The 21511-nt window shown below is 36.4% G+C and overlaps 1 protein-coding gene across 4 annotated transcripts; it reads left to right on the plus strand.

The window, feature by feature from the left end:
* Positions 1-742: 742 nt before the first annotated feature.
* Positions 743-18956, plus strand: Sgo1 (shugoshin 1). 4 transcript variants are annotated; one of them, XM_040289847.2, is made up of 9 exons: positions 743-1297; positions 3727-3875; positions 3959-4152; positions 6211-6285; positions 8175-8269; positions 10196-10254; positions 10994-11809; positions 14315-14516; positions 14731-18956. In XM_040289847.2, the coding sequence occupies exons 2-9, from the start codon at positions 3734-3736 to the stop codon at positions 14825-14827; spliced, it is 1680 nt and encodes a 559-aa protein (XP_040145781.1). In that variant the 5' UTR covers positions 743-1297; positions 3727-3733; the 3' UTR covers positions 14828-18956. The 4 variants fall into 4 exon arrangements, with proteins under 4 accessions (XP_040145781.1, XP_040145782.1, XP_040145783.1 ...); XM_040289848.2 differs by having other exon boundaries at positions 14327-14516; XM_040289849.2 differs by having other exon boundaries at positions 8175-8251.
* Positions 18957-21511: the final 2555 nt, after the last annotated feature.

Raw genomic sequence — 21511 nt, forward strand, 5'->3', positions numbered from 1 at the left:
TTCCTGAGCAAAAAAAAAAAAAATCTCAAAAATGCCTTGACAGCTCTGTGACCCAGCCAGCTGTGGGTTTTCCCAGCAGGCTTGATCCCAGGTAGGGCCTTGAGCATTCCCAGGAATTGATAAAGATGTTTAGGTTGTGGGGCTGTGCCTGTGGCTCAGTGGTAGTGTGAGGCACTGGGTTAGATCCTCAGCACCACATAAAAACAAATAAAGGTATTGTGTCTGTCTACATTTAAAAAAAAAAAAAAAAAAGATGTTTAGGTTGTTTCCCAAAAACATTTAAAGAAACTGACCCTGAGCCAAAATTCCTTAAACCCTCATAAACTCCATACCCTGCCCTCTCACTGATGATACACTTAGAATATCCCTTTTTATGGCTATACGTCCTGAGGATAAGCTGCAGGCCTCTGTAAAGTCCCCTAGTAAATGCTCTTGACTGATGACTCTGGCATTTTGTGCTTCTCTCTTAGGAATGCCAAACAGCCCCATCTCCAGAGTTTGGAGCACTCTCGTGTGGGAACTCCCCTGCCAGTCCCTGAGGGTTAAACAGAAAGAGGCGGAACAGCCAAGGGAGAGAACATGGAGCACAAAATTTCAGAAGTCTGCACTTTCCCTAATAATATCTTTGCAATAGACAATGTGCTTTCAGCTTTGGTTTTTAATTTCTTTAAAGCTACCTCCGTGTACATGCTGACTGGCTGTTTCTCACTAGAGGGAGCCCTCGAGCGCAAGGTGGAGCGGAGAAGCTTTCGTTTTGTTAGACTGAAGAAGTGGGAAGCTTTGAGCCACGGAAAATACCCCACCTTAAAGGTCTTGGAGTGACTCCGCCCCTAAAAATTCAGCGACTCGGAGCCGAAAAGTCCCGGCTAACAGCCACCTAGACCGTGGGTGAAGGGGTGGAGCCGGCCGAATGCATCACGTGATACCTCCAGGGCGGGGGGGGGGCTCTCCCTGCGTCGCGGGTGGGAGCTGCGTCGTCGCGTCACGTGACCCTCCAGCCAGCCAATAGGTGAGCCCAGCGGAGAATTTCGAATGTGGTGGCGGTAGTTGCAGGTGATCGGAGACCGAGTCGCAGACCTGCCGGGCCCGGAGCGCGGGCCTCGCGCGTGGCGGGACAGCTTTGTGGAGCCTTGGGATGTGCGAAGGAGGGCGACAGCTTCAGCAGTGGTGGTGGCCCAGGTACCATTTTGGACGCTCCTGAGAGAGGCGGGTCGCCCGGCCCACTTCCGGCAACCCCCACCCCCCATCGCTTCAGCTCTTCCTAAGTCCGTCGAAGAACCGGATTGCAGGTTTTCAGGTGTGGAACTAGGGCGAGCGGCTCGTTTGTTCTTCCTGAGGGTCTCCATATCTTAATAAATTCAGTGGCCTAAAGCCCAGACTATGGGTCATACTGACCCGGCTTCGTTTGACCTCGCGATCGTCACTTTCTGATGTTTTCGTTTTGTCTTCTGTTAAATAAAGGGGGACCCGAACGTCCTGCTTGCAGAATTGTGTCGATTATATAGATTAAGTATTGTGCAAATAAAGCATTTACGGTAGTTTAGAAGCTAGGCGTAACGTAAGGACGTAGAAAAATTGGCAGCTATTCTGTGTGTAGCGCGGAACCATTGACATCCTTTCCTTGTCCAGGCATTTTGTTTTCTGCCCTTGCTGGCGCCTCCGCAGCATCCTTTAGAAAAAGACTGGTAATCAGCAACTATTCTAGGTTCTTTTGAATACAGACCCTTTCCGAATACCATGACAGTATGACAGGCTTGAGACCTGTGACTTGTGTCTACTTTCATTTGTCCTACCACAACCCCCTGTTAACCACCATCCTCGTAGACAATCATTAAAACTTACAGCGAATTTATTGTTTTAGTTTGCTTAGGTATATTAACGAAAGCTTTTTACATAGGCTTTTGCTTTTAACATAGCTAACTTCAGTTACTTCATCTGTAAGGTTCTGAAACACGTCCAGTTCAAACTTTAAAAAATTCTTTGTGATAAGTTTTATATAATCCACTTACTGTTAGTGCTTAAGAGTTTGCTCTTTGTCTTCTGGAAACCGATATATTGTATTTACATTGGTAAGAGTAAAATGTTTAGTCAGGATCCATAATATCTATTCAAATCCTCAGATACTGCATAAAGGAAAATAAGGCCTGGGGGAAAAAACATGCAAGAAAATATAAGATTTAATAAAATATTTGACTAACAGAGATGAAGATATCCTTTATGATAAATTTGAAAATTGTATGAGTGGATTGTTGTTGGAAACCAGACTTTTTAAAAAAAAAATATCTTTATAATTTATTTTTACGTAGTGCTGAGGATTGAACCCAGTGCCTCCTGTGTGAGGCAAGCGCTCTACCACTGAGCTACAGCCCCAGACCCAGACTTCTTTTTTTTAGGATAAAAATTGTCTATAAAAATGTTTAGCATGCTGAAGTGTCTGGTGTGCAGCACTGAAAGATTATTACACTCACATTTAAAATCCTCAATAGCATATTACACTGTCATTGCATGTTGTGCTACTTTTAACTGCGTGTAGAACAATTATTTAATGTCCCATTTACTGTGTTCATAACTTCCTGGAAGTTTTAGCATTCTGGAGTTTTAGTAATAAATGAGAATACTAGCATGTTTCTCTGTCCCAGTTCCTTTTCTTTATAGGTCTTTGTTATAGCCTGCTAAAATTATAAATAGTACTACATACTTTAAATCTTTGAGGATCACCACGACTTTCTTGTGTGTACCTATCTTAAATGATGCTCAGTTAAAACTGTGGGAAAGAGACAAGTAACTGAGTGACTTAATTTAATAAATGAATAATTAGAGAAAACAAAACCCAGCTATGTATATAATTGCCTCTAAACTAATGCTGCAAGCCTAAGTACTAAAAGTTGACCATCAGCATTGTAAGAAACAATAATAATAATGGCATCAAAATTTAATAATAAGCCAGATATGGTGGTACACGCCTATAGTCCCAGCTACTTGGGAGGCTGAGGCAGGAGGATCACTTAAGCCCACTGAGTTCAAGACCAGCCTAGACAACATAGGGAGACTGATTCCCCAAATAAAAAGGAAAAAGTAAAAAAAGAAAAGAAAACCCAACAAAATATTATTTAAGCATTTCACATAGTGCATATAATATAATAAGTCTCCAATGATTATCTGGTAAAGAATGAGTAAATTGGGTCAGACACAGTGGTACACACCTGTAATCCCAGCGACTAGAGAGGAGGCTAAGCAGGAGAATATAAGATTGAGGCCAGCCTGGGCAAGAATGAATAAGTAATACTATGGAATCTTTGGATTGGAAATCAATATTCAATAAAGCTTTCATATAAAGTGGCTGAAGAGGAAAGAATTATGTCAAAAATATTGAGATTTTATAAAGTTTTATGTGCATATAATGAAGATGATTCTAACATCTGATTTTTTAGTTTGTGTTTTGATAGGAGAGTGCTTATATGTTGCCCAGGCTGGCCTTCAACTCATGATCATCCATGCCTCAGCCTCATGAACAGCTGGAATTACAGGCATTGGCCGTAGCACCTTGCATTAATGAGATTTTAAAGCTGTAAAATCTAACCAGCTACCTGCTTTGAGCTAATTCTACAGTTAAATCTCTACTTAATCCCTTACTTATGAACAACTTGTATTTTCAGTCTTAAATTTTATAATTGATACTATTGTCTCTGGAAAAATTACATATTTTTTATTGTTTTAAATTTTTAGGCAAAAGATGGCTAAGGAAAGGTGCCAGAAAAAATCCTTTCAAGATAGTCTTGAAGACATAAAGAAGCGAATGAAAGAGAAAAGGAATAAAAACTTGACAGAGCTTGGCAAACGCAAATCCTTCATAGCTGCACCGGGCCAAGTACTCAGTAAGAGATTTTTATGTCATCCTTTTACACCACTTTTTAAGTTTAGATTTAATAACTGATACATTTATTTTATCCTCTTTTAGACTTCACTTCTACACTGCTGAAAAGTACCCAACAAAACAACAAAATGTTAGTTTTAGCTTTGGAAAATGAAAAATCCAAAGTGAGGGAAGCCCAAGATATCATCCTGCAGCTGAGAAGAGAGTGTTACTACCTTGCATGTCAGTTATATGCATTGAAAGAAAAACTTGCTTCACAACAAACAAAAGCTGCTCAGGTATTTTTATTACAAAGGCTGAATTTCTTAGGGGGGAAAACATGAATAATTTGTTTAGATCAGTTTATTATTTAAATTAATTACAGATATCTCTGTTATTAGTGAATTGTTTCTTTTCCATGCTCCAGCACAGGTATTATGTATGGCCAGTTAAGAAAGCTTCAGTCATACAGGTGATTGAAGGTTGTACCTATCTAACTCGGTTTTGAAACAGGTAGCAAGGCAACTTGCAGAAGGAATAATTTAGCCTTTACACTGTTGATCCCCTTCCAATATTCAACTAAGTGAATAAAAGGGCAACTAAGCTAAAAGCTAAAGTGTACTAGTTGAGTGGACTAGTCCAAAAGTTTAAATCAGTGCTAACTTGAGTTTTATCTTTCCTATATAGTTTTGCCATCTGGTGGGGTTTTATAAGAATTGCCTTTATTTAGGGCATGGGGAGTATTTAAATGCTTTTTGGAGAATCATTTTCAACCTACTAGTTGGCTAAATAAGGAAGGCTATCCTTAACACTTAGACAAGAAAAATCCTGAATATTTTGCTGAGCAAATTTTTAATCTGATTCTGTTTGTGTCCAAGGTTGTAAAGAAGGGACTCAAATATGGTTCTGCCAGCCAAAATATAATAGACATGGAAAAAGTTTGCTTTAGGATATTCTTTGTGTCTCATTGTATGATAATCCTGAGAAGAATAATGATGAGCCAGTTTCTCCTTCCCTTTGTCCAGAAGCCACTGCCAGGCAAATTACATGAGGCAGAGAATGAGAAAAGCAGTGGTGAGTGTCAAGTGTTAACAGGTCAGTTTACTTTCTTTCCAGTGGCTGTCTATTTGCTGTCGAGTGAAGACAGCCACATTGGCACTTGGGCCAGATAAGAAAGTCAGACTACAGTGGTTGAGTTAGGACTATAGGGGGCATGATTTGAGAAAAAGAATTAAAATCACCACTCAGTTGACAGAAGAAGTTAGTGAATGATTCCTTATTTTAATACATATGACATAGACACATGTGTAAATATATATATATATATATATATATATATATACACATACATACATGTATGTGAAATATACATATAAATGTTGAAAATTGCCTCTATAAAGATTAGATATGGGACTGAGGTTGTGGCTCAGTGGTAGAGCGTTCACCTAGCACATTTGAGGCACTGGGTTCAATCCTCAGCACCACATTTAAAAAATAAATAAATAGATAAAGGTATCTATAACTAAAAAAAAAAAATTAAAGGATTAGACATGATTTCTTCACTTTTGTGTAGAGTTAGATTCTATTTTTTAAAGTTTTTTCTTCAGGATATAATCTTAAATTTTTTTTTCTTTTCCTTTTTTAGTCAACTAATAGGGGAAAAAAAATCCCTCTAAAGGCATATGAATCTTCCTCCTCCCTTTCCAAAGTTTTTGCTGAAATCACACAGAAATAGTACAAAATGAATACTCAGTGACATCATTGCAAAAACAGTGGAGAGAGAATTCTGTCATTTTTAGGCCCTTTAACATTTATCAATGATTTTTGACCATTAAAATGTGTTTTTAGTTGCTAAGCAGATGGATTCTTTGCATTTAAAATATCCAAGCTTATTTTCCATCATATACTTATTACATGTTGTCACTCATTCTCAACATCAATCTGTACTTGTATTTCAGTGTTTAAGTCAATTTAGCAGTTACAGAAAAACTTAAAATACTTAAAATTGCCTATAAGTAGTTAGTCTACAAAAATTTCCAAGTCTTTTGTTCCTAAGTTTTATAATGTATCTTCTTAATGTTACTGCATAGTTAAATATTCCTTTCTCCTTTATTTATATTGATTAATAATACTGTTTTCAAACATTATTTATTTGATATTAAATTGAAAATTTTTCACAAGGATTAATTTCTAATGAATAGTTTTAGCCTTTTAAGTAAAAAGTCAATATATGTTACTCACATTTAAAAAATCAATTGAATTGAATTAAATTAGAATGATATCTTAGGAATCAGACTGGGACTCTAATTAAAAGCCAAGCCTAATGCCTCAAATTCCATTCCTCCCCCCTTGTTTAGGATTGTGCTCCTGGAAATTTGGTCTTTCTTCCCCATGTTCTGCCTCCACTGGATCAATCTAGCCATCATACAAAGGTGCTTTAGTATTTCTTGTCTTTAGAGGAAAAGGAAAATAAATGAAACCTCTCCTGGTCACCTATCTCTCTTTCTCCTCATGTCTCTACTTCCCTTCCCAGCAGAATTTTTCCAGAAAAAAAAAAAATATATATATATCCACTGCCTTAAATTCCTCACCTTTCATTCACATTTCAAACCACTTTTATCTGGCCCCTATTCCTACTATTCTATTTTTGCTCTGTATCAAGATGACCAAAACCTTCCACCTTAACCAGTTCAGTGGTCACTTCTGTTTCTTGACCTAGCGATCATATGCAACATAGGTGGTTCTTTACTTGAAAAGTTTGTTGTTCTTAGATTCCTTGACATTATCCTCCACTAGGTTTCTTGTTGCCTTTCATACTGTTGCATGTCAATCTCCTTTACTGGCTGATGCTTTATGTTTAAATGCAATTGTCTAGACTTGACTCATCCTTTCCATAGCTTTATATATTGTCTATCTGCTGGTGACTTTCAAATTCATGGCTCAAGACCTAAAAACACATACACACACACATACAGAGCTACTAGATATCTCCACTTCAAAATTTAGAATCTCAAAACATGCTTTCTACAAAGCACAGCTCTTTGCTTTCCCTCTCCCAGATTTATTGTTTGCTTCCATCTCCCTCAATAATTCTTGCTCATCTCTGTAAAATAGCCTACTTCTTTGATCAGGCCAAAACCATAAGAGCTTCCTTCTACCTGCCCTCACCTATATCCCTATTCAATCTTTATGCATTTATTATCTCAGAACCTTCCAATGGGATTCACCACCAAACTCTTTCAACCTTTGGCCCCTTTTAATCCATGCTTCACACAGTGAGTCAGACTAATGGTTTGGTTAGGTTTGGTTTGGTTGCAGTACCAGGGATTGAACCCAGAGCCTCACACATGCTAGGCAAGCACTCTACTACTGAGCTGCATCCCTGGCTTTTTTTTCCCCTTAGTAATGGGGATTGTACAATCATTACTTTACTCTCCTTGAACTATTAAGACCTCTGCATTTTGCCACACAGAGGAGACTGACATGGAACAATCAGGAATGTAAAAAATAAATACATACATACATATATAAGGGAATATGATGCCAAGAAACCTAAGACATGATCGTTTTCAAGTAAAGGGGAGTTTCCTATCTCTGAACTACATTCCCAGCTCTTTTTTATTTCATTTGATCCTGAATCTCACTAACTTGTCCAGCCTGGCCTTAAACATGGAGTCCTCTTACCTGGGCCTCCCAAATCACTAGAATTACAAGTGTACATCAATGATCTTTTTAAAGCTTATCATTTTACTTCCCTGCTTAATATTTAAATCACTTCCTATCACACTTAGACTAAATTTCAAACTATGGCTCCCAATGCCCTATATTATCTGGCTTTCCCATGTACACCACCTACTGTTCTCAATGACTATGTTCTAGCCACATTGAACTATTTTTCTAAAACACAGCAACATTATGACTTTTATATTTGCTCTTTCCACTGCTTTTTTCCTTCCTGTTTTCCTGTTATTTCAGTAGCTAATTCCTTTCCTATCTTCACATGTTGGTCAAATTCACTTTGTCTTAAATTTAATTTTCATTACTGCCTGTCATTTCATTCTGGAATTTCCTTCATAGCACTTAGCACTATCTAAAATGATCTATGTATCTTTCTTTTTTTTTTTCTTTCTTTTTCTCTTCCTACTTTAGAATGTAAGCTTTAATAGGGTAGAATTTGATCATTTAGTTGGCATAGTCTCAATTCCTAAAAGTACATGACACCATAGTAAACTGTCAATAAGTGTATACTGTTGAATAAATGAACACTTTTTATAAATACGTCAATTTTAACAGTGTTTTCCTTTGCTTTATGCATTAACAGAACCAGGAAATACGTTCCTCTGAAATGGACTCCAATAGGGGTGACAACACCAGCGATTTATTTGTGAAGGATTCACCGTTAGTATCATTACCAGGGTAATGATATTATTATTATGAGTATCAATACCAGGGTAGATTTAATTTTGTGATTTATTTACAAAAACAAAAATTGGTTTGATATTGACTCATATTTGGAGTCTAATGCTCTCATACTAAGAATATATTTAAGAAAATTTAATGTGAAGATTCTATTATATATAGCCAAATTAGAGCTTTCTTTGTCTTATATGTAGTTATTTCTAGAAATAAAGAAGCTTCACAAGAACTTTTAAAATATTTCCTTCAGTCATATTTTTCCCTGTATCAGGTTTTTATTCTGAGAATATTTGTAATTAAAATGAGAATATTTTACCAGTCCTAAAAATAGTCTGGTTTAGGAAAAATATATATAATAAAATATCATAGTTAACATTATTGTCACACCATCTCACTGATCCGATTTCTTTTTTTCCATCAGATCCTATATACCCTCTTCTCCTTCTCTTGGATCAAGGATGCTTTATGCATGCTTATGAATTATTGAAATTTAATCATATAGTAAAATGGACAGATCTTAATTACATAGTTCAATGAGTTTGACTATTGTATCCACTGTAAAATCAAAACCTGAATCCAGCATGCTGACACATGTCTATAATCCCAGCCACTTGGAAGGCAGAGGCAGGAGGATTGCAAGTTCAAGGCCAGCCTCTTCAATTTAGCAATTTACCCTCTCTCAAAAAATAAAAAGGACTAGAAAGTAGCTCAGTGGCAGAGTGCCCTGGGTTCAATCCCCAGTATAGGGGGGAAAGAAAACCTACTTAAGATACAGAGTGTTTCCCTCATTTTAGCACAAGGTTTCTTAATCTTGATACTGTTGACATTTTAAGCCAAATACTTCTGTGTTGTTGAAGGCTATGGGCTACAGAATGTAGCATTTTGGGCCTCTATCCACACAATGTCCTCAGCAACCCCATCCCCCCATTGTAAAAAGTAAAAAATAATTTCAGATATTGCTAAATATCCCCAGGGAAACATACTTTTCCCAAGGTGAGAATTACTACCACTGACAGCTCCCTTATATCACTTTCAAGTCTGTCCCATTATGATCCATTGATGATTAATCATTGATAGTTTTGTTTTGGTGTTTTGGGAGGAGTTTTTTTGTTTTTGTTTTTTTGTTGTTGTTTTGGGCTGTGTGTATGTGTGTGTGTGTGTGTGTGTGTTGCTGGGGATCTAACCCAGGGCCTTAAGCAAAGTAAGCCAGGGCTCTACCACTGAACTCCATCCCCAGCCATCAGTATTAGTTTTTAAGCTGTTTTAACTTTAAGATCTGACAAAACATGTTATGGACAAAAGATGAGATAAATCAAATTTTTTTATTGGTTACCAAAGCTTCTAAACTTCTATTTATTGTTCATATATAGGGTAGAAATCTCTGTACAAAGAATCAAGAATAAAAATTGCAATTATAATGAAAAAAGATTTTGAGCATAAAGAAAATTGTTTGTTTCGTGAACCAAAGAACGAGAGTTTTAACTAAAGTGAACTGTTAAACAACTCAGAAGAGTTCAATGATTGACACCATAAAAACATATATTATCTCACATCTCATAGCTCTGCTAATGATAAAGCAGTCTTCTAAGAGTTTAGTGACCAAATTGCATTTTTAAAAACATGTCAACTTGAATTGCCTTTTTCTTCAGTTAAATGAAATTGAGTTATAGCAAGTTTTCAGGCAGAGCAATCTAACTTGATGTTGGTTCTTCCACTGGGAGTCGAATGTCAATCCTAACAAATTGGTCTTCATGTAATCAGCATAAACTTTTTTGATTTCCTTTGATACAGAACCAGATGTATTGATTTGTAATGGAATTATGTGGTACTAAAAGAAAAAACTCTTATAATTTAGAAAAGTATTAAAATTTGTTTCTATTATACAATTGCTAAATAAATTTACATTTTTCATTGGTATTTTCTAAGGCGAGTTCCTCTTGAAGAAACTGACCTTCCAAGACACAGAGAATCATTGCAAATAGAAGGTAATTTAAGTAAAAATCTAAAAATATTAAGGGCAAGATCATTGAGAACAAGTAACATAATTTTTTGTTTTTACTTTTTAAATCTGTTTATCTGCAATTCTGCTCAAAACAAATCTGTTTATTTTACATAGAATAATATAGGTTTATGTACATCCATCTACTGTGCCAAATCTGTAATCAGAATTCTTAGTTACAACTATAACTGCGTTTTACCAAGCCCTACTATGTGTTTAGGTCTGTATTAGGCATTTTTATATACATTGTCATAACTCTCAGAGCAGCCTGGGACTATAGATACAGTCAATCCCATTTTATATAGACTCAAGTAAAGCATCTCACAAGCACTAATCCTGATGATAAGAGGTAGGGTTTAAACTCAAGGCTGAGCTCCAAAGCCATGCCCTTCTTGCTACTTTTAAGTTGATGTGTCCCAGTTCTCAAATATCAGTCTTATCTACTTGTACTAACCTTTGAAGAAGGGATAGTGTTGCAATAAGCAAAACTATATAAATATCCTATGTTACCTATAAATATAGAGTAAGAGTCTTTCACAGATCAAATATAAGCTATTGATCATTGATAAGCAAATAGATGGTGAAATTGTTTTCCAAATTTTTATGTACTTACAGTAAATATAAGAAAACTATAGAATGCCTCTTCTGAAACTTTAAATTCTAAAATTTTTGACAAATTCTGAAAAATAATTGTTATTTTTCTCATTAATTTTTTAAATTCTCAGAACAAATATCTACTACTACTCAAGACACACTAGGATGTGACCTTGATTCAGATGAAGCTAAGTCTACGGATTATGTATTACCTAGAACAATATCTTTCCATCGACGTTTAAAGAAAGATTTTAATGATATAAGTCTGTTCAATACTTGGAATGACTTTGAATCCAGTCATTTAGCAAGGCAGCCTTATGAATTGGAAAGAATTGAATATGTAGACCCAGGAGTAAACATACACGTACCTGAAAATGTAGGACAAAATGTTTGTCAGTGGAATCAGGACCAAATTAATTTATCACCAAAGCTCATTCACCCAAGAAAATTTACTAAAACAAAGGAAATTATTTTGGAATCTAAATCTGAACAAACTAAAAGTAAATGTAAAGATACCAAAGGAAGAAAAAGAGAAGAGAAAAGAAAAGCTAACAGAAGTAAAAAATCAAAATCTACATCAAAGCATAAAAGGAACAAAAGTGAAAATAAAACAAATGTTTTCAACAGTAAATTGGATAAATCTGTCAGTTCCAGTGATGCTTACAATTTTAATTTAGAAGAGCGTATTCATCTCACTCCTTTCCGACAAAAAACAAGTGCTGATTCTAATAGAGAGGAAAACAACCATAAGTCTGAAGGGAGCATCTGTGAATCAAGCAGTTCTGAAGATGATTTTGATGACCTCTATCTGCCCTCTCACAAGTGCACTCAAAATCTTGCCACCAGCTCAGGTGGGAGACCAGTCACTAGGCCTCGATCTAAAAGAACACTGCAGTATGCAAATGAAAGAGAGAGAGAGGATTCTAAGCCAACACAAACTCCTCCAAGTAAGTGATCTACTTGTTTGCTTGCATTTTTAATGTTTATGATACATGATCACTCCTGATGCTTATGTACTTATACTTACCATCTGTGTCTCTGGGGGAGGTTAGAGACTTACCATCTGTCTCTCTGAGGGTAGTTACAGTTGGATTAAATTGGGGGAGAAAGGGAGTGGAAATCACAGTTGTATTGCTCTCACTACTTCAAGTAAACTTTAAATCTTTAACAATAAATATTACTTGTCATGGAGACAGCGTTTTTATTTTCAGTAAATGAGGCCACCCAAGGAGGTGAGGTGATTTTTTTGTGAGATTAGAGTAAATGAAAAAATCTTTTATAAACTCATGTGAAACATACTCTTGGAAATGAAATCAAACTTGAATCTAGTGATTTGTCATCTTAATGACTTGGCTTTATATTTAATCTGACAGGAACCATGATTTAAAATAAATTTCTAGTTAACGAGACCAAGAAATGTTTTCCTCAATTGACAGGCATTGTATTCTTTTGTAAGACAACTGAAAAACTGGCTCAGAAAATCTTGCTTTTATTAGCTCAAAAGTAGTCGTAGTTCAGATATTGGTAATACAGATTGCACCTGCCCACAGATGCTCATCGGAAATTTTATTGTGGTAGAACTAACATACACACTAGAGTTGTTATCATTCTCAAAATATTGGTACATTATTTTATTTGTTCCTCAAAACAACTGAGTCACCATGCTTGTTTGTTTATAAGGAGCCAAATTAACTTTCCTGTCAACTAGGCACTGGTAGCTTGTAAATGTCTTTTAAAAATCTGCTGTAATGATGGAATAAATCAAACAACCAGACACAATGGCACATGCCAGTAATAATCCCAGCTATTTGGAGGCTGAGGCAAGAGAATTGCAAGTTCAAGTCCAGCCTGAGCAATTTAGCAAGACCCTGTCTCAAAATAAAAAGGCCTGGGATGTACCTCAGAGGTAGAATGCTTTTAGGTTCAGTCCTCAGTAATACACACAAACACACAAGATTGGCAAGATGGTAATAATTATTGTAGCTATCTTGGTATACCTTTGAAAATATAAATAGTGCATTTTGAAAAGAAAAAAAAATGGACACAAAATAGTTTGGTCCCCAGACTACTAGCATCAGCATTACCTGTTAACTTTAAAAATGCCAAATCATGGGCTGGGGATGTGGCTCAAGCGGTAGCGTGCTCCCCTGGCATGCGTGCCGCCCAGGTTCGATCCTCAGCACCACATACAAACAAAGATGTTGTGTCCACTGAGAACTAAAAAATAAATATTAAAAATTCTCTCTCTCTTTCTCTCTCTCTCTCTCTAAAAAAATGAAAATAAAAATGCCAAATCATGCTGAGCATGGTGGCATACGCCTATAATCCAGACCATTCCAGCTTCAGCAAAATGGTGAGGCCGCAATAATTTAGTAAGACCCTGTATCAAAATAAAAAGGGCTGGGGATGTGGCTCAGTGGTAAAGCACCCCTGAGTTCAGTTCCCCAGTACAAAAAAAAAAAAAAAATAAGCCATACCTCAAATTAGAATTTGCATCTCCCCTATGAATTCATAAATACATTAAAGTTTGAAAAGTATTATATTTCAGAATAGAAAACTCATCAGATATTATTGCTTAGTTACATTTTTCAAAATGTTTGTGGGGTGACAAAGTTTGAAATCCATAGAATCCTTCAGTATATGACTGCTTACTATAAAACCACTTCAGTTATAATTTTGTTATTCTTCAGATACAGTTTGCTTTTTTTTTGGTACTAAGAATTGAACCTGGAGTACTTTACCACTGAGCCACATCCCTGGCCCTTTTTGTTTTTTGAGATAGTGTCTCACTAAATTACTTAAAGCCTCACTAAATTACTGGGGTTGACCTGTAATTTTCAATTCTTGTGCCTCAGACTCCCAATTCACTGGGATTACAGGCATGTGCCATCATATCCAGCTCCAATTTGCTTTTTGAAGTTATTTTAAAAGATTGTCTTGCAGTGTCCTCACTGCGTGCTCGGTCCCAAGTAGAATAACTTGGGTGTTTTTGATAGGAAAAACACTGGTAACCTTTTATTATCTTTACTGGATGGAACATATTTTATCTTGGATTTCACAGAGACTGTGATTTAGAATTCTCTTTATTCACTAGAATGAATTTAAGGACTTTATAAGACTACAGGAAGCTACTTAATGATGAACTTTGGTACTGCCAAAGGTAAAGGCCTTACTGATTCTAAACAGCAAGATGTGACTAAAATGAAATTTCATAATTAACTCGTTACAAGTAAGATATCACAGAAGAATGTTAAATTTTAGTAAAATGCCCTATTATATCTACCATATTTAACATTTCAATATTACCTGGCTTGAAAGAAAAAGAATAGTTAAAAGTTTTAAAAATCCATATTATAAAATACCAGATTTTGTGTACAGTTAATATATATAATTAAGTACAATTTTATTCCAGTGATTTTTTTTTCCTCTTGGAATCATTTTAAATTTAACAGTTGTTCTTATAGGTGTGCCATCTGAGACTCACCAGTCACCTTGCTGTAGCCTAAAGGATATCACCAATACTCCCATGTCTTCTGTAGTGAAAACAAAGAAATATTCTCTTTCTCCAAAAAAGAACACAGAAAGTCCAGCAGTATCTCTGCCCAAGCGTAGGTGCACAACCCACATTAACTATAAGGAGCCAACACTTACTTCGTAAGTATTTGTGGGAACCCATTTGTGGTGGTAAATGTGGGAGGAGTGAAGTTAGGGATCTTTGTTCAAGATGAGTCTTATTTGAAATATAAAAATGTGATTTAAAAAAAAAAACTGAAGTAGGAACATTAAAAGTAACATTTTTATAATAATTTTGTACTGAAGATTAAGGGATACTTATAATTATGCTTAAGATTTTTCTTTACCTCTACAGGAAACTAAGAAGAGGGGACCCTTTTACAGATTTACATTTTTTGAATTCTCCTATTTACAAGCAGAAGAAGGACGTGAGATGTTCTAAAAAAAAATAATACCAGTAATAAGCAAATGCAATTTATCTCACCCTTTTCTATTGCTCCAGTAGAGAATCTGTTAAAACTGTACACAAATGTATGGAATTATTCCCATAGAATATTCTCTTCACGGGACTCTAGATTATAATAATTTCTTCAAAACTGCACTTCATAATTGTTTAGATTTCTTAAGTTGCCTAAACTCCTTAATTTTACTTAAAATGAATCTGGTACCAACATCTTGAAATTACTGATTATTGAAATTATTTTAATTTTCTGGCATCTTTATTTTTCCTGTAAAGCAGGGAATACTAAAATGAACAATTTTTTAAGACAAGGTAAGACCTTTTGAAAATCCTTAATTTTTGGAGTTAAATAAATCCTTCACATTCACATTAAGATAAACACCCTGTTGTTTGTGGGCCCCTTTTAACACTGTTGTACTTAGGTTCTTCACATAAAATACATATGGGGTCATGATTAGAGAATTTGTGGTTGTTCAGGCTCATGGATTAAATGTCTGATAATGAACCTTAAGTGTATGCTATTCAAAGTGATGCCTCCGCAGACTCACAAATTATGTCATGGACTTTCAGGACCACCCCCTCCCCTCAACCCATGTGCCCCATGATTTAATTAAGAATCTCAAATGTTAAATGTGTGAATACCAAGGGCTTTTCTCTATTTTTAATCAACTAATGAGAGTTCAAAAAGTTTGACATCTACTCTTGTATGTATCCCTTTAAACTTTGAAATCATTGATAGTAGTCCATTTTTAAAGAACAATAAAATTTGTGTAAGATAGCACATGTGTTTTCTTCTGTTCTTCATCAGATAGATTAGCTATCTGATTGTCTTCTTTCTAGCCTTCACTATTCTTATCCTTGGACATGTCCTTTTCTCTCCCATTCAGCATTCTCTGTAGTCAAACATGACATCTCTCTCCTCCACATTTTTTTTAATATCTTTATTTTACATTTATGTGGTTCTGAGGATCAAACCCAGTGCCTTATGCATGCTAGGCAAGCACTCTACCACTGAGCCACAACCCAGCCCCTCTCCTCCACATTTTCATTGTGCAACCTCAGGGTCCATTATCAAAAAATTCAATTTGAGGTCTGGGGATGTGGCTCAAGCGGTAGCGCGCTCGCCTAGCATGCGTGTGGCCCGGGTTCGATCCTCAGCAGCACCACATACCAACAAAGATGTTGTGTCCGCCAAGAACTAAGAAAAAAATAAATAAATGTTAAAATTCTCTCTCTCTCTCTCTGTCCCCCTCTGTCTCTCACTCTCTCTTTAAAAAAAAAAATTCAATTTGAGCTGGGGATGTAGTTCTGTGGTAGAGCACTTGCCTAGCATGTGTAAGGCCCTGGGTTTAATCCCACGCACTACCAAAAAAAAAATCTAATTTTACTAGATGACCCTTTCAATCTTCATCTCAAATTATTTTCTTACTATATCTTATCTTTCAGTCACACTCAAAATGCTTATCACCCACAGTATTTCTTTCCCCTAAAATCACATATCCATACATCCCATTGTCCTATCAGTCTATTTTTCCAGTTTTGTTAACCATTCCCTTTATACCTTTTTAAATTCATGAAACCTCACTCTACAGTTATCATCTTAAAATTCAGTTTCTCAGGCTGGAGATATATCTCCATGGTAAGAGTGGCCAAGTGCTCATGAGTGAGATCCTGGGTTTGGTCCTCAACATAATGGAAAATAAAAAGTGCTAAAAATTCAGTTTCTCGGTCTCAATTGCCATGTATAGTAGTAATTGTTGCAGTACTGTAGATGTTGCAGATACAGAACATCACCATCATCACAGGAATTTTCAAACAGTGCTCTTCCCAACCAACAGTGGCTAAACTGTAGCCTATGGGCCAAATACAGTATGCCCTGCTTTTGGACAGTCTGAAAGCTAAGAATAGTTTTAATACTTTGAAATAGTTGAAAAACTCACATATTTGGAACCAATTTCAATGACAAGTTACACTATCTTTAAACCCCAATAAATTATCCGTATAATATTCTCAAACTTTGCCTTTTGGCCTACAGATCCTAAAATTTACCTTCAGGATACTTACCAAGAGTTTGCCAATTCCTGCTGTGGACTCTAGACCATCAATATTTTTTTTTTTTTGAGTGTGCAACATTTTTATTTTTTATTTTTAGTTATACATGACAGTAGAGTTGACATATAATACATACATGGAATGACATACATCAATCAAATTGTCTATTCTATTCTGCTGCCCTTCCTATCCTCCCTACTCCTCCCCTCCTCTCCCATCCTTTCTCTCTATCCAATCTAATGTGACACACTTTTTTTATTTTTCTCATTACAACATCATATATGTACTCTGTATAACAATGAGGTTCTCCTTCCATCTTGTGTGTAACTCCCTTCTTCCTCTGAAACTCCCACCTCTCTTCCCTATTTAGTGGTAGTCTTCTTCTCATGCTCTTCCTCCCTATCCCATTTTGAGTCACCCCCCTTATATCAGAGAAGACATTCAGCATGTTTTTTAGGGATTGGCTAACTTCACTTAGCATAATTTGCTCTAATGCCATCCATTTGCCTGCAAATGCCATGATTTTATTATTTTTTAGTGCCGAGTAATATTTCATTGTGTATAAATGCCACATTTTTTAAATCCATTCATCTATTGAAGGGCATCTAGGTTGGTTCCACATTCTAGCTATTGTGAATTGTGCTGCTATAAACATTGATGTGGCTGTGTCCCTGTAGTATGCCCTTCTTAGGTCTTTTGGGTATAGTCCGAGAAGGGGAATAGCTGGGTCAAATGGTGGTTCCATTCCAAGCTTTCCAAGGAATTATATTTTCTTTATCTCCACCTAAATAAAAGTTCTTTTAGTCTTTTTTTTTTTTTTTTTTGGCACTGGGGATTGAACTCAGGGGCATTCAACTACTGAGCCACATCCCCAGCACCTTTTAATATTTTATTTAGAGACAGGGACTTGCCGAGTTGCTTCATCTTAATCTTCTCTTGTGAAGTTCAATTTGCCAAACTGACAAAATGATTTCAAATCCTCATTTTATTCATCAAATCATTAGCAATGTCTTAATGCTCTTTTGGGCTGCATGCCATTTTTGCATGTACATCATTAAATTTGATAAAACTAAAAATGGAGACTTGTTATATGTCTCACAAGTGACCTGTCAATCAATACCCTTTGGGTGTGCTTGTCCAATCACCTAGCGCTCCTCCTCTCATACCAAGGACATCACAGGAAAACTCTAACCAAAGGCCTTTTAGACAGCTTTCCAAGGAATCTCCATACTGCTTTCCAAATTGGCTGCACCAATTTGCAGTCCCACCAGCAATGTATGAGTGTACCTTCTCCCCCGCCCGCCCCCATCCTCGGCCAGCACTTATTGACTTCCTAATGGCTGACATTCTTATTGGAGTGAGATGGTATCTTAGAGTAGTTTTAATTTGCATTTCTCTCATTGCTAGAGATGGTGAGCATTTTTTCATGTATTTGTTAATTGATTGTATATCCTCTTCTGAGAAGTTTCCGTTCAAGTCCTTGGCCCATTTGTTGATTGGGTTATTTGCTTTTTTGTTGTTTAACTTTTTGAGTTCTTTGTATCCTGTAGAGATTAGAGCTCTATCTGATGTTTGAGGGGTAAAAGTTTGTTCCCAGGATGTAGGCTCCCTATTCACCTCGCATATTATTTCTCTTGCTGAGAAAAAACTTTTTAGCTTGAATTCGTCCCATTTGTTGATTCTTGGTTTTAACTCTTGTGCTATAGATGTCTTATTAAGAAATTTGGGGGCATCAATATTCTTTAATTTCCCTTCAAACGTCATTCTCTCCTGACACTTTGTAATTCTGATCCTTATCTCCCCATCCCTTCATACCCAGAGTCAACATTTATCCTAAAATGATGTCATAGTTTTGTATTTTTTAGTGTTTCTGTATTCTTTCTTGGCTGCTAGCGCGTTTGTCCATTGCCTATTTTGTTTTGTGTAACAGTTTACATGAACCATGTTGTACATATTGTACATACCCTTTTCTGACTGTTAACACTATTCTTGAGACTTACCCATGTTGGTCGATGCAGATTATTTTCATCACTGTACAGAATTATATAAATAAACCAGACTTATCCGTTCCTCTTGAGAGTTTGTTGCCACTTTTTCATTGTTTACAAATTAGTATTGCAGTGAATATTCTGTAGCTCTCAGGTTCGTTGGCAAGGTATTTCATGACCACATCCAACTGGATAAAACCCGACAACACATCAACCTTCATTCCAGCTTCACATTAATCTTTTAACTCTGAATTCACTAAGGTTATGTTTCTTCTCCAATGGATCTTAGTCTTAAAAGCTGACATTTAACTGTCATATTTCATTGCTGCATAGAGCATTGAAAAGTAACTACTGTGGAAGAAGGAACATTTAATTATTTTTTTAAAAAAGAGAGATCTAAAATTTATTCCAGCTTCATATTTATAGAAAAGATGGAGAAATGGGGATTGTTAGGTGGGTTCACATAAAGCTGCATGATCACTCTCAGGCAGTTGGATCTTTAGCATCATATGGGAAAATTCCAGTCTTGACCCCTCACTGTTAGTTTTTGTCAATAACATGGACATCAGCTGAAAATGCAGCTTGATGATACAATATTTACCTTGAATCCATGAGGCGGTGGACTAATAATAACATGGATCTAAGAGGACATTTATATTTTAAATAAACATATAAAGAGGGTAACAGTAAATACTGAAATTACCATCAAAAAAGCTTCACAGGTCAATGCAAATAAATGTGTAAGGAAATCCCTATTCAAAAAAAAATAAAATCCAAGCTGAGCATGTGGTGCACGCCTGTAATACCAGCAGCTCAGGAGGCTGAAACAGGAGGATTGCAAGTCCAAAGCCAGCCTGGGCAATGGCGAGGTGCTTAGCAACTCAGTGAAACCCTATCTCTAAATAAAATACAAAATAGGACTGGGATGTGGCTCAGTGGTCGAGTGCCCCCCCCCCAAGTATAATCCCTAGATTGAAAAAAATAATCCATGTCTACATTGTGACTTAATAATTTCACTCTGGTATTTACACAAAATAGAAGCATATGTTTACAAAAAGTCCTATACAAAAATGATTGCAACAGCTTTATTTTAAGAGCTGGAAACTACCCAAATGTCCACTGAAGTTGAATAGAAAATTAAATTGCATAGGATTGAAGCAATGATAACATGCCACCACATGGATGAACCACACCCAAGAGTACAAATAGCAAGATTCAATTTACATGAAATCAAAGGACAGAACTAATCAATGGTGACAGAAGTGGTTGCCTGGAGCAGGAAAGAATTTATTGGAAAGAGGCAGGAGGGAATTTTTCTTGGGTGATGGAAATGTTCTTTTTAGAGTAGTTGATATACTCCACAACTGACAAAAGTCATCTAACCAAACACTTAAAATCCATGCATTTTGTTGCATGTTAATTACGGCCCTTTTTAAAAAATTAAAAAAGAATGGTGATTTTAAAATTAGAAGGGAGGTTGAATCGTGCCTACAGTTTACAAATACACAAGTGTGCTATGTTGTATTAGGGATAGAAACAGTGCTGGCACATTTAATAGCATTCTGAAAAAAAAAAAGATGTGAATATAGCTTGGTCACAAACAGTATTGAATTAAAGGGTCTTTAAAACAACTAAATTCAACCCAACCCAAAAGCTTTGTTATAGCACTTTGTTCCATTGTTGGGCAGTCCTATTGCACAAACACAAAAAGGCAATTCCCTATTCTTAGATGTATTTAAGCTGAAACTAGACATCCACCTGCCAAATGCATAAGATGGAAGATTGACAGCAAAACTTCTTAAACTGGGTTCACCCATGAAGTTTAGGAGAGTCCAACAATCACAGGAACTGATATGCCAGAATGTGAAGGAATGTGATCTTGTTCATTAAGGAGGCCCTTAGGCCTCCAACAAATTCACCAAGATTTCTTTTAAAGAACTTCTAACCTAGTTAAGCTGAAACTGGTAACCTTCAGTTCAACTCACACACACATATATCTAAATACACATAAGTAACTTGGTTTTCCCCTTTTTCAGCTGACACTGCCAAAGCAGCAAGGGGGAGCTAAAACCTTAACTCGTTTGCTTTGTTGAAATCCCACTGTTTTAATAAACCCTGACAAAATGTCCAGCTTTGTCCTGGTTAGCTTCCTTTCCCCACAATGCTGTCATAAGTGGCTTTTCATGATGCTCATGGTGGTTATTCTCTCATCTCCTTTGAGCATCTTCTATATATTTTGCTGAAGATCTTCTTCCAAAGTACAACTGGGAAGTTTCTTGCCATTTTTATTTTTCCCCATCCTAAAATCCATTTTCATCTGTTTACTTAACTGGGACAATAGTAACACTGTATTTGCTCTGGTTATCTGGGATATCTGGGTGTTTTTTTTGGGGGGGGGCAAGGGGGTTGGGGAGGGTACTGCAGGTTGAACTCAGGGGCACTCAACCACTAAGCCACATCCCCAGCCCCATTTTTTATTTTATTTAGAGACAGGGTCTCGCTGAGTTGCTTAGCACCTTGCCATTGCTGAAGCTGGCTTTTGAACTCTTGATCCTCCTGCCTCAGCCTCCCAAGAGCTGGGATTACAGGCATGCACCACCGCACTGGGCTGCCCTAGTAATCTTCATCACAATTTA

Source organism: Ictidomys tridecemlineatus, chromosome 2 (genome assembly GCF_052094955.1).
Source record: "Ictidomys tridecemlineatus isolate mIctTri1 chromosome 2, mIctTri1.hap1, whole genome shotgun sequence".
NCBI classification, from domain to species: domain Eukaryota; kingdom Metazoa; phylum Chordata; class Mammalia; order Rodentia; family Sciuridae; genus Ictidomys; species Ictidomys tridecemlineatus.

Bases quoted from the DNA above. Each gene is read 5' to 3' on its own strand.
- Sgo1 (XM_040289847.2), top strand. From the start codon at position 3,734: ATGGCTAAGGAAAGGTGCCAGAAAAAATCCTTTCAAGATAGTCTTGAA. The intron at 4,153-6,210 runs GTATTTTTATTA...CCCCTTGTTTAG, and splicing joins AACAAACAAAAGCTGCTCAG to GATTGTGCTCCTGGAAATTT. The intron at 14,517-14,730 runs GTAAGTATTTGT...TTACCTCTACAG, and splicing joins AAGGAGCCAACACTTACTTC to GAAACTAAGAAGAGGGGACC.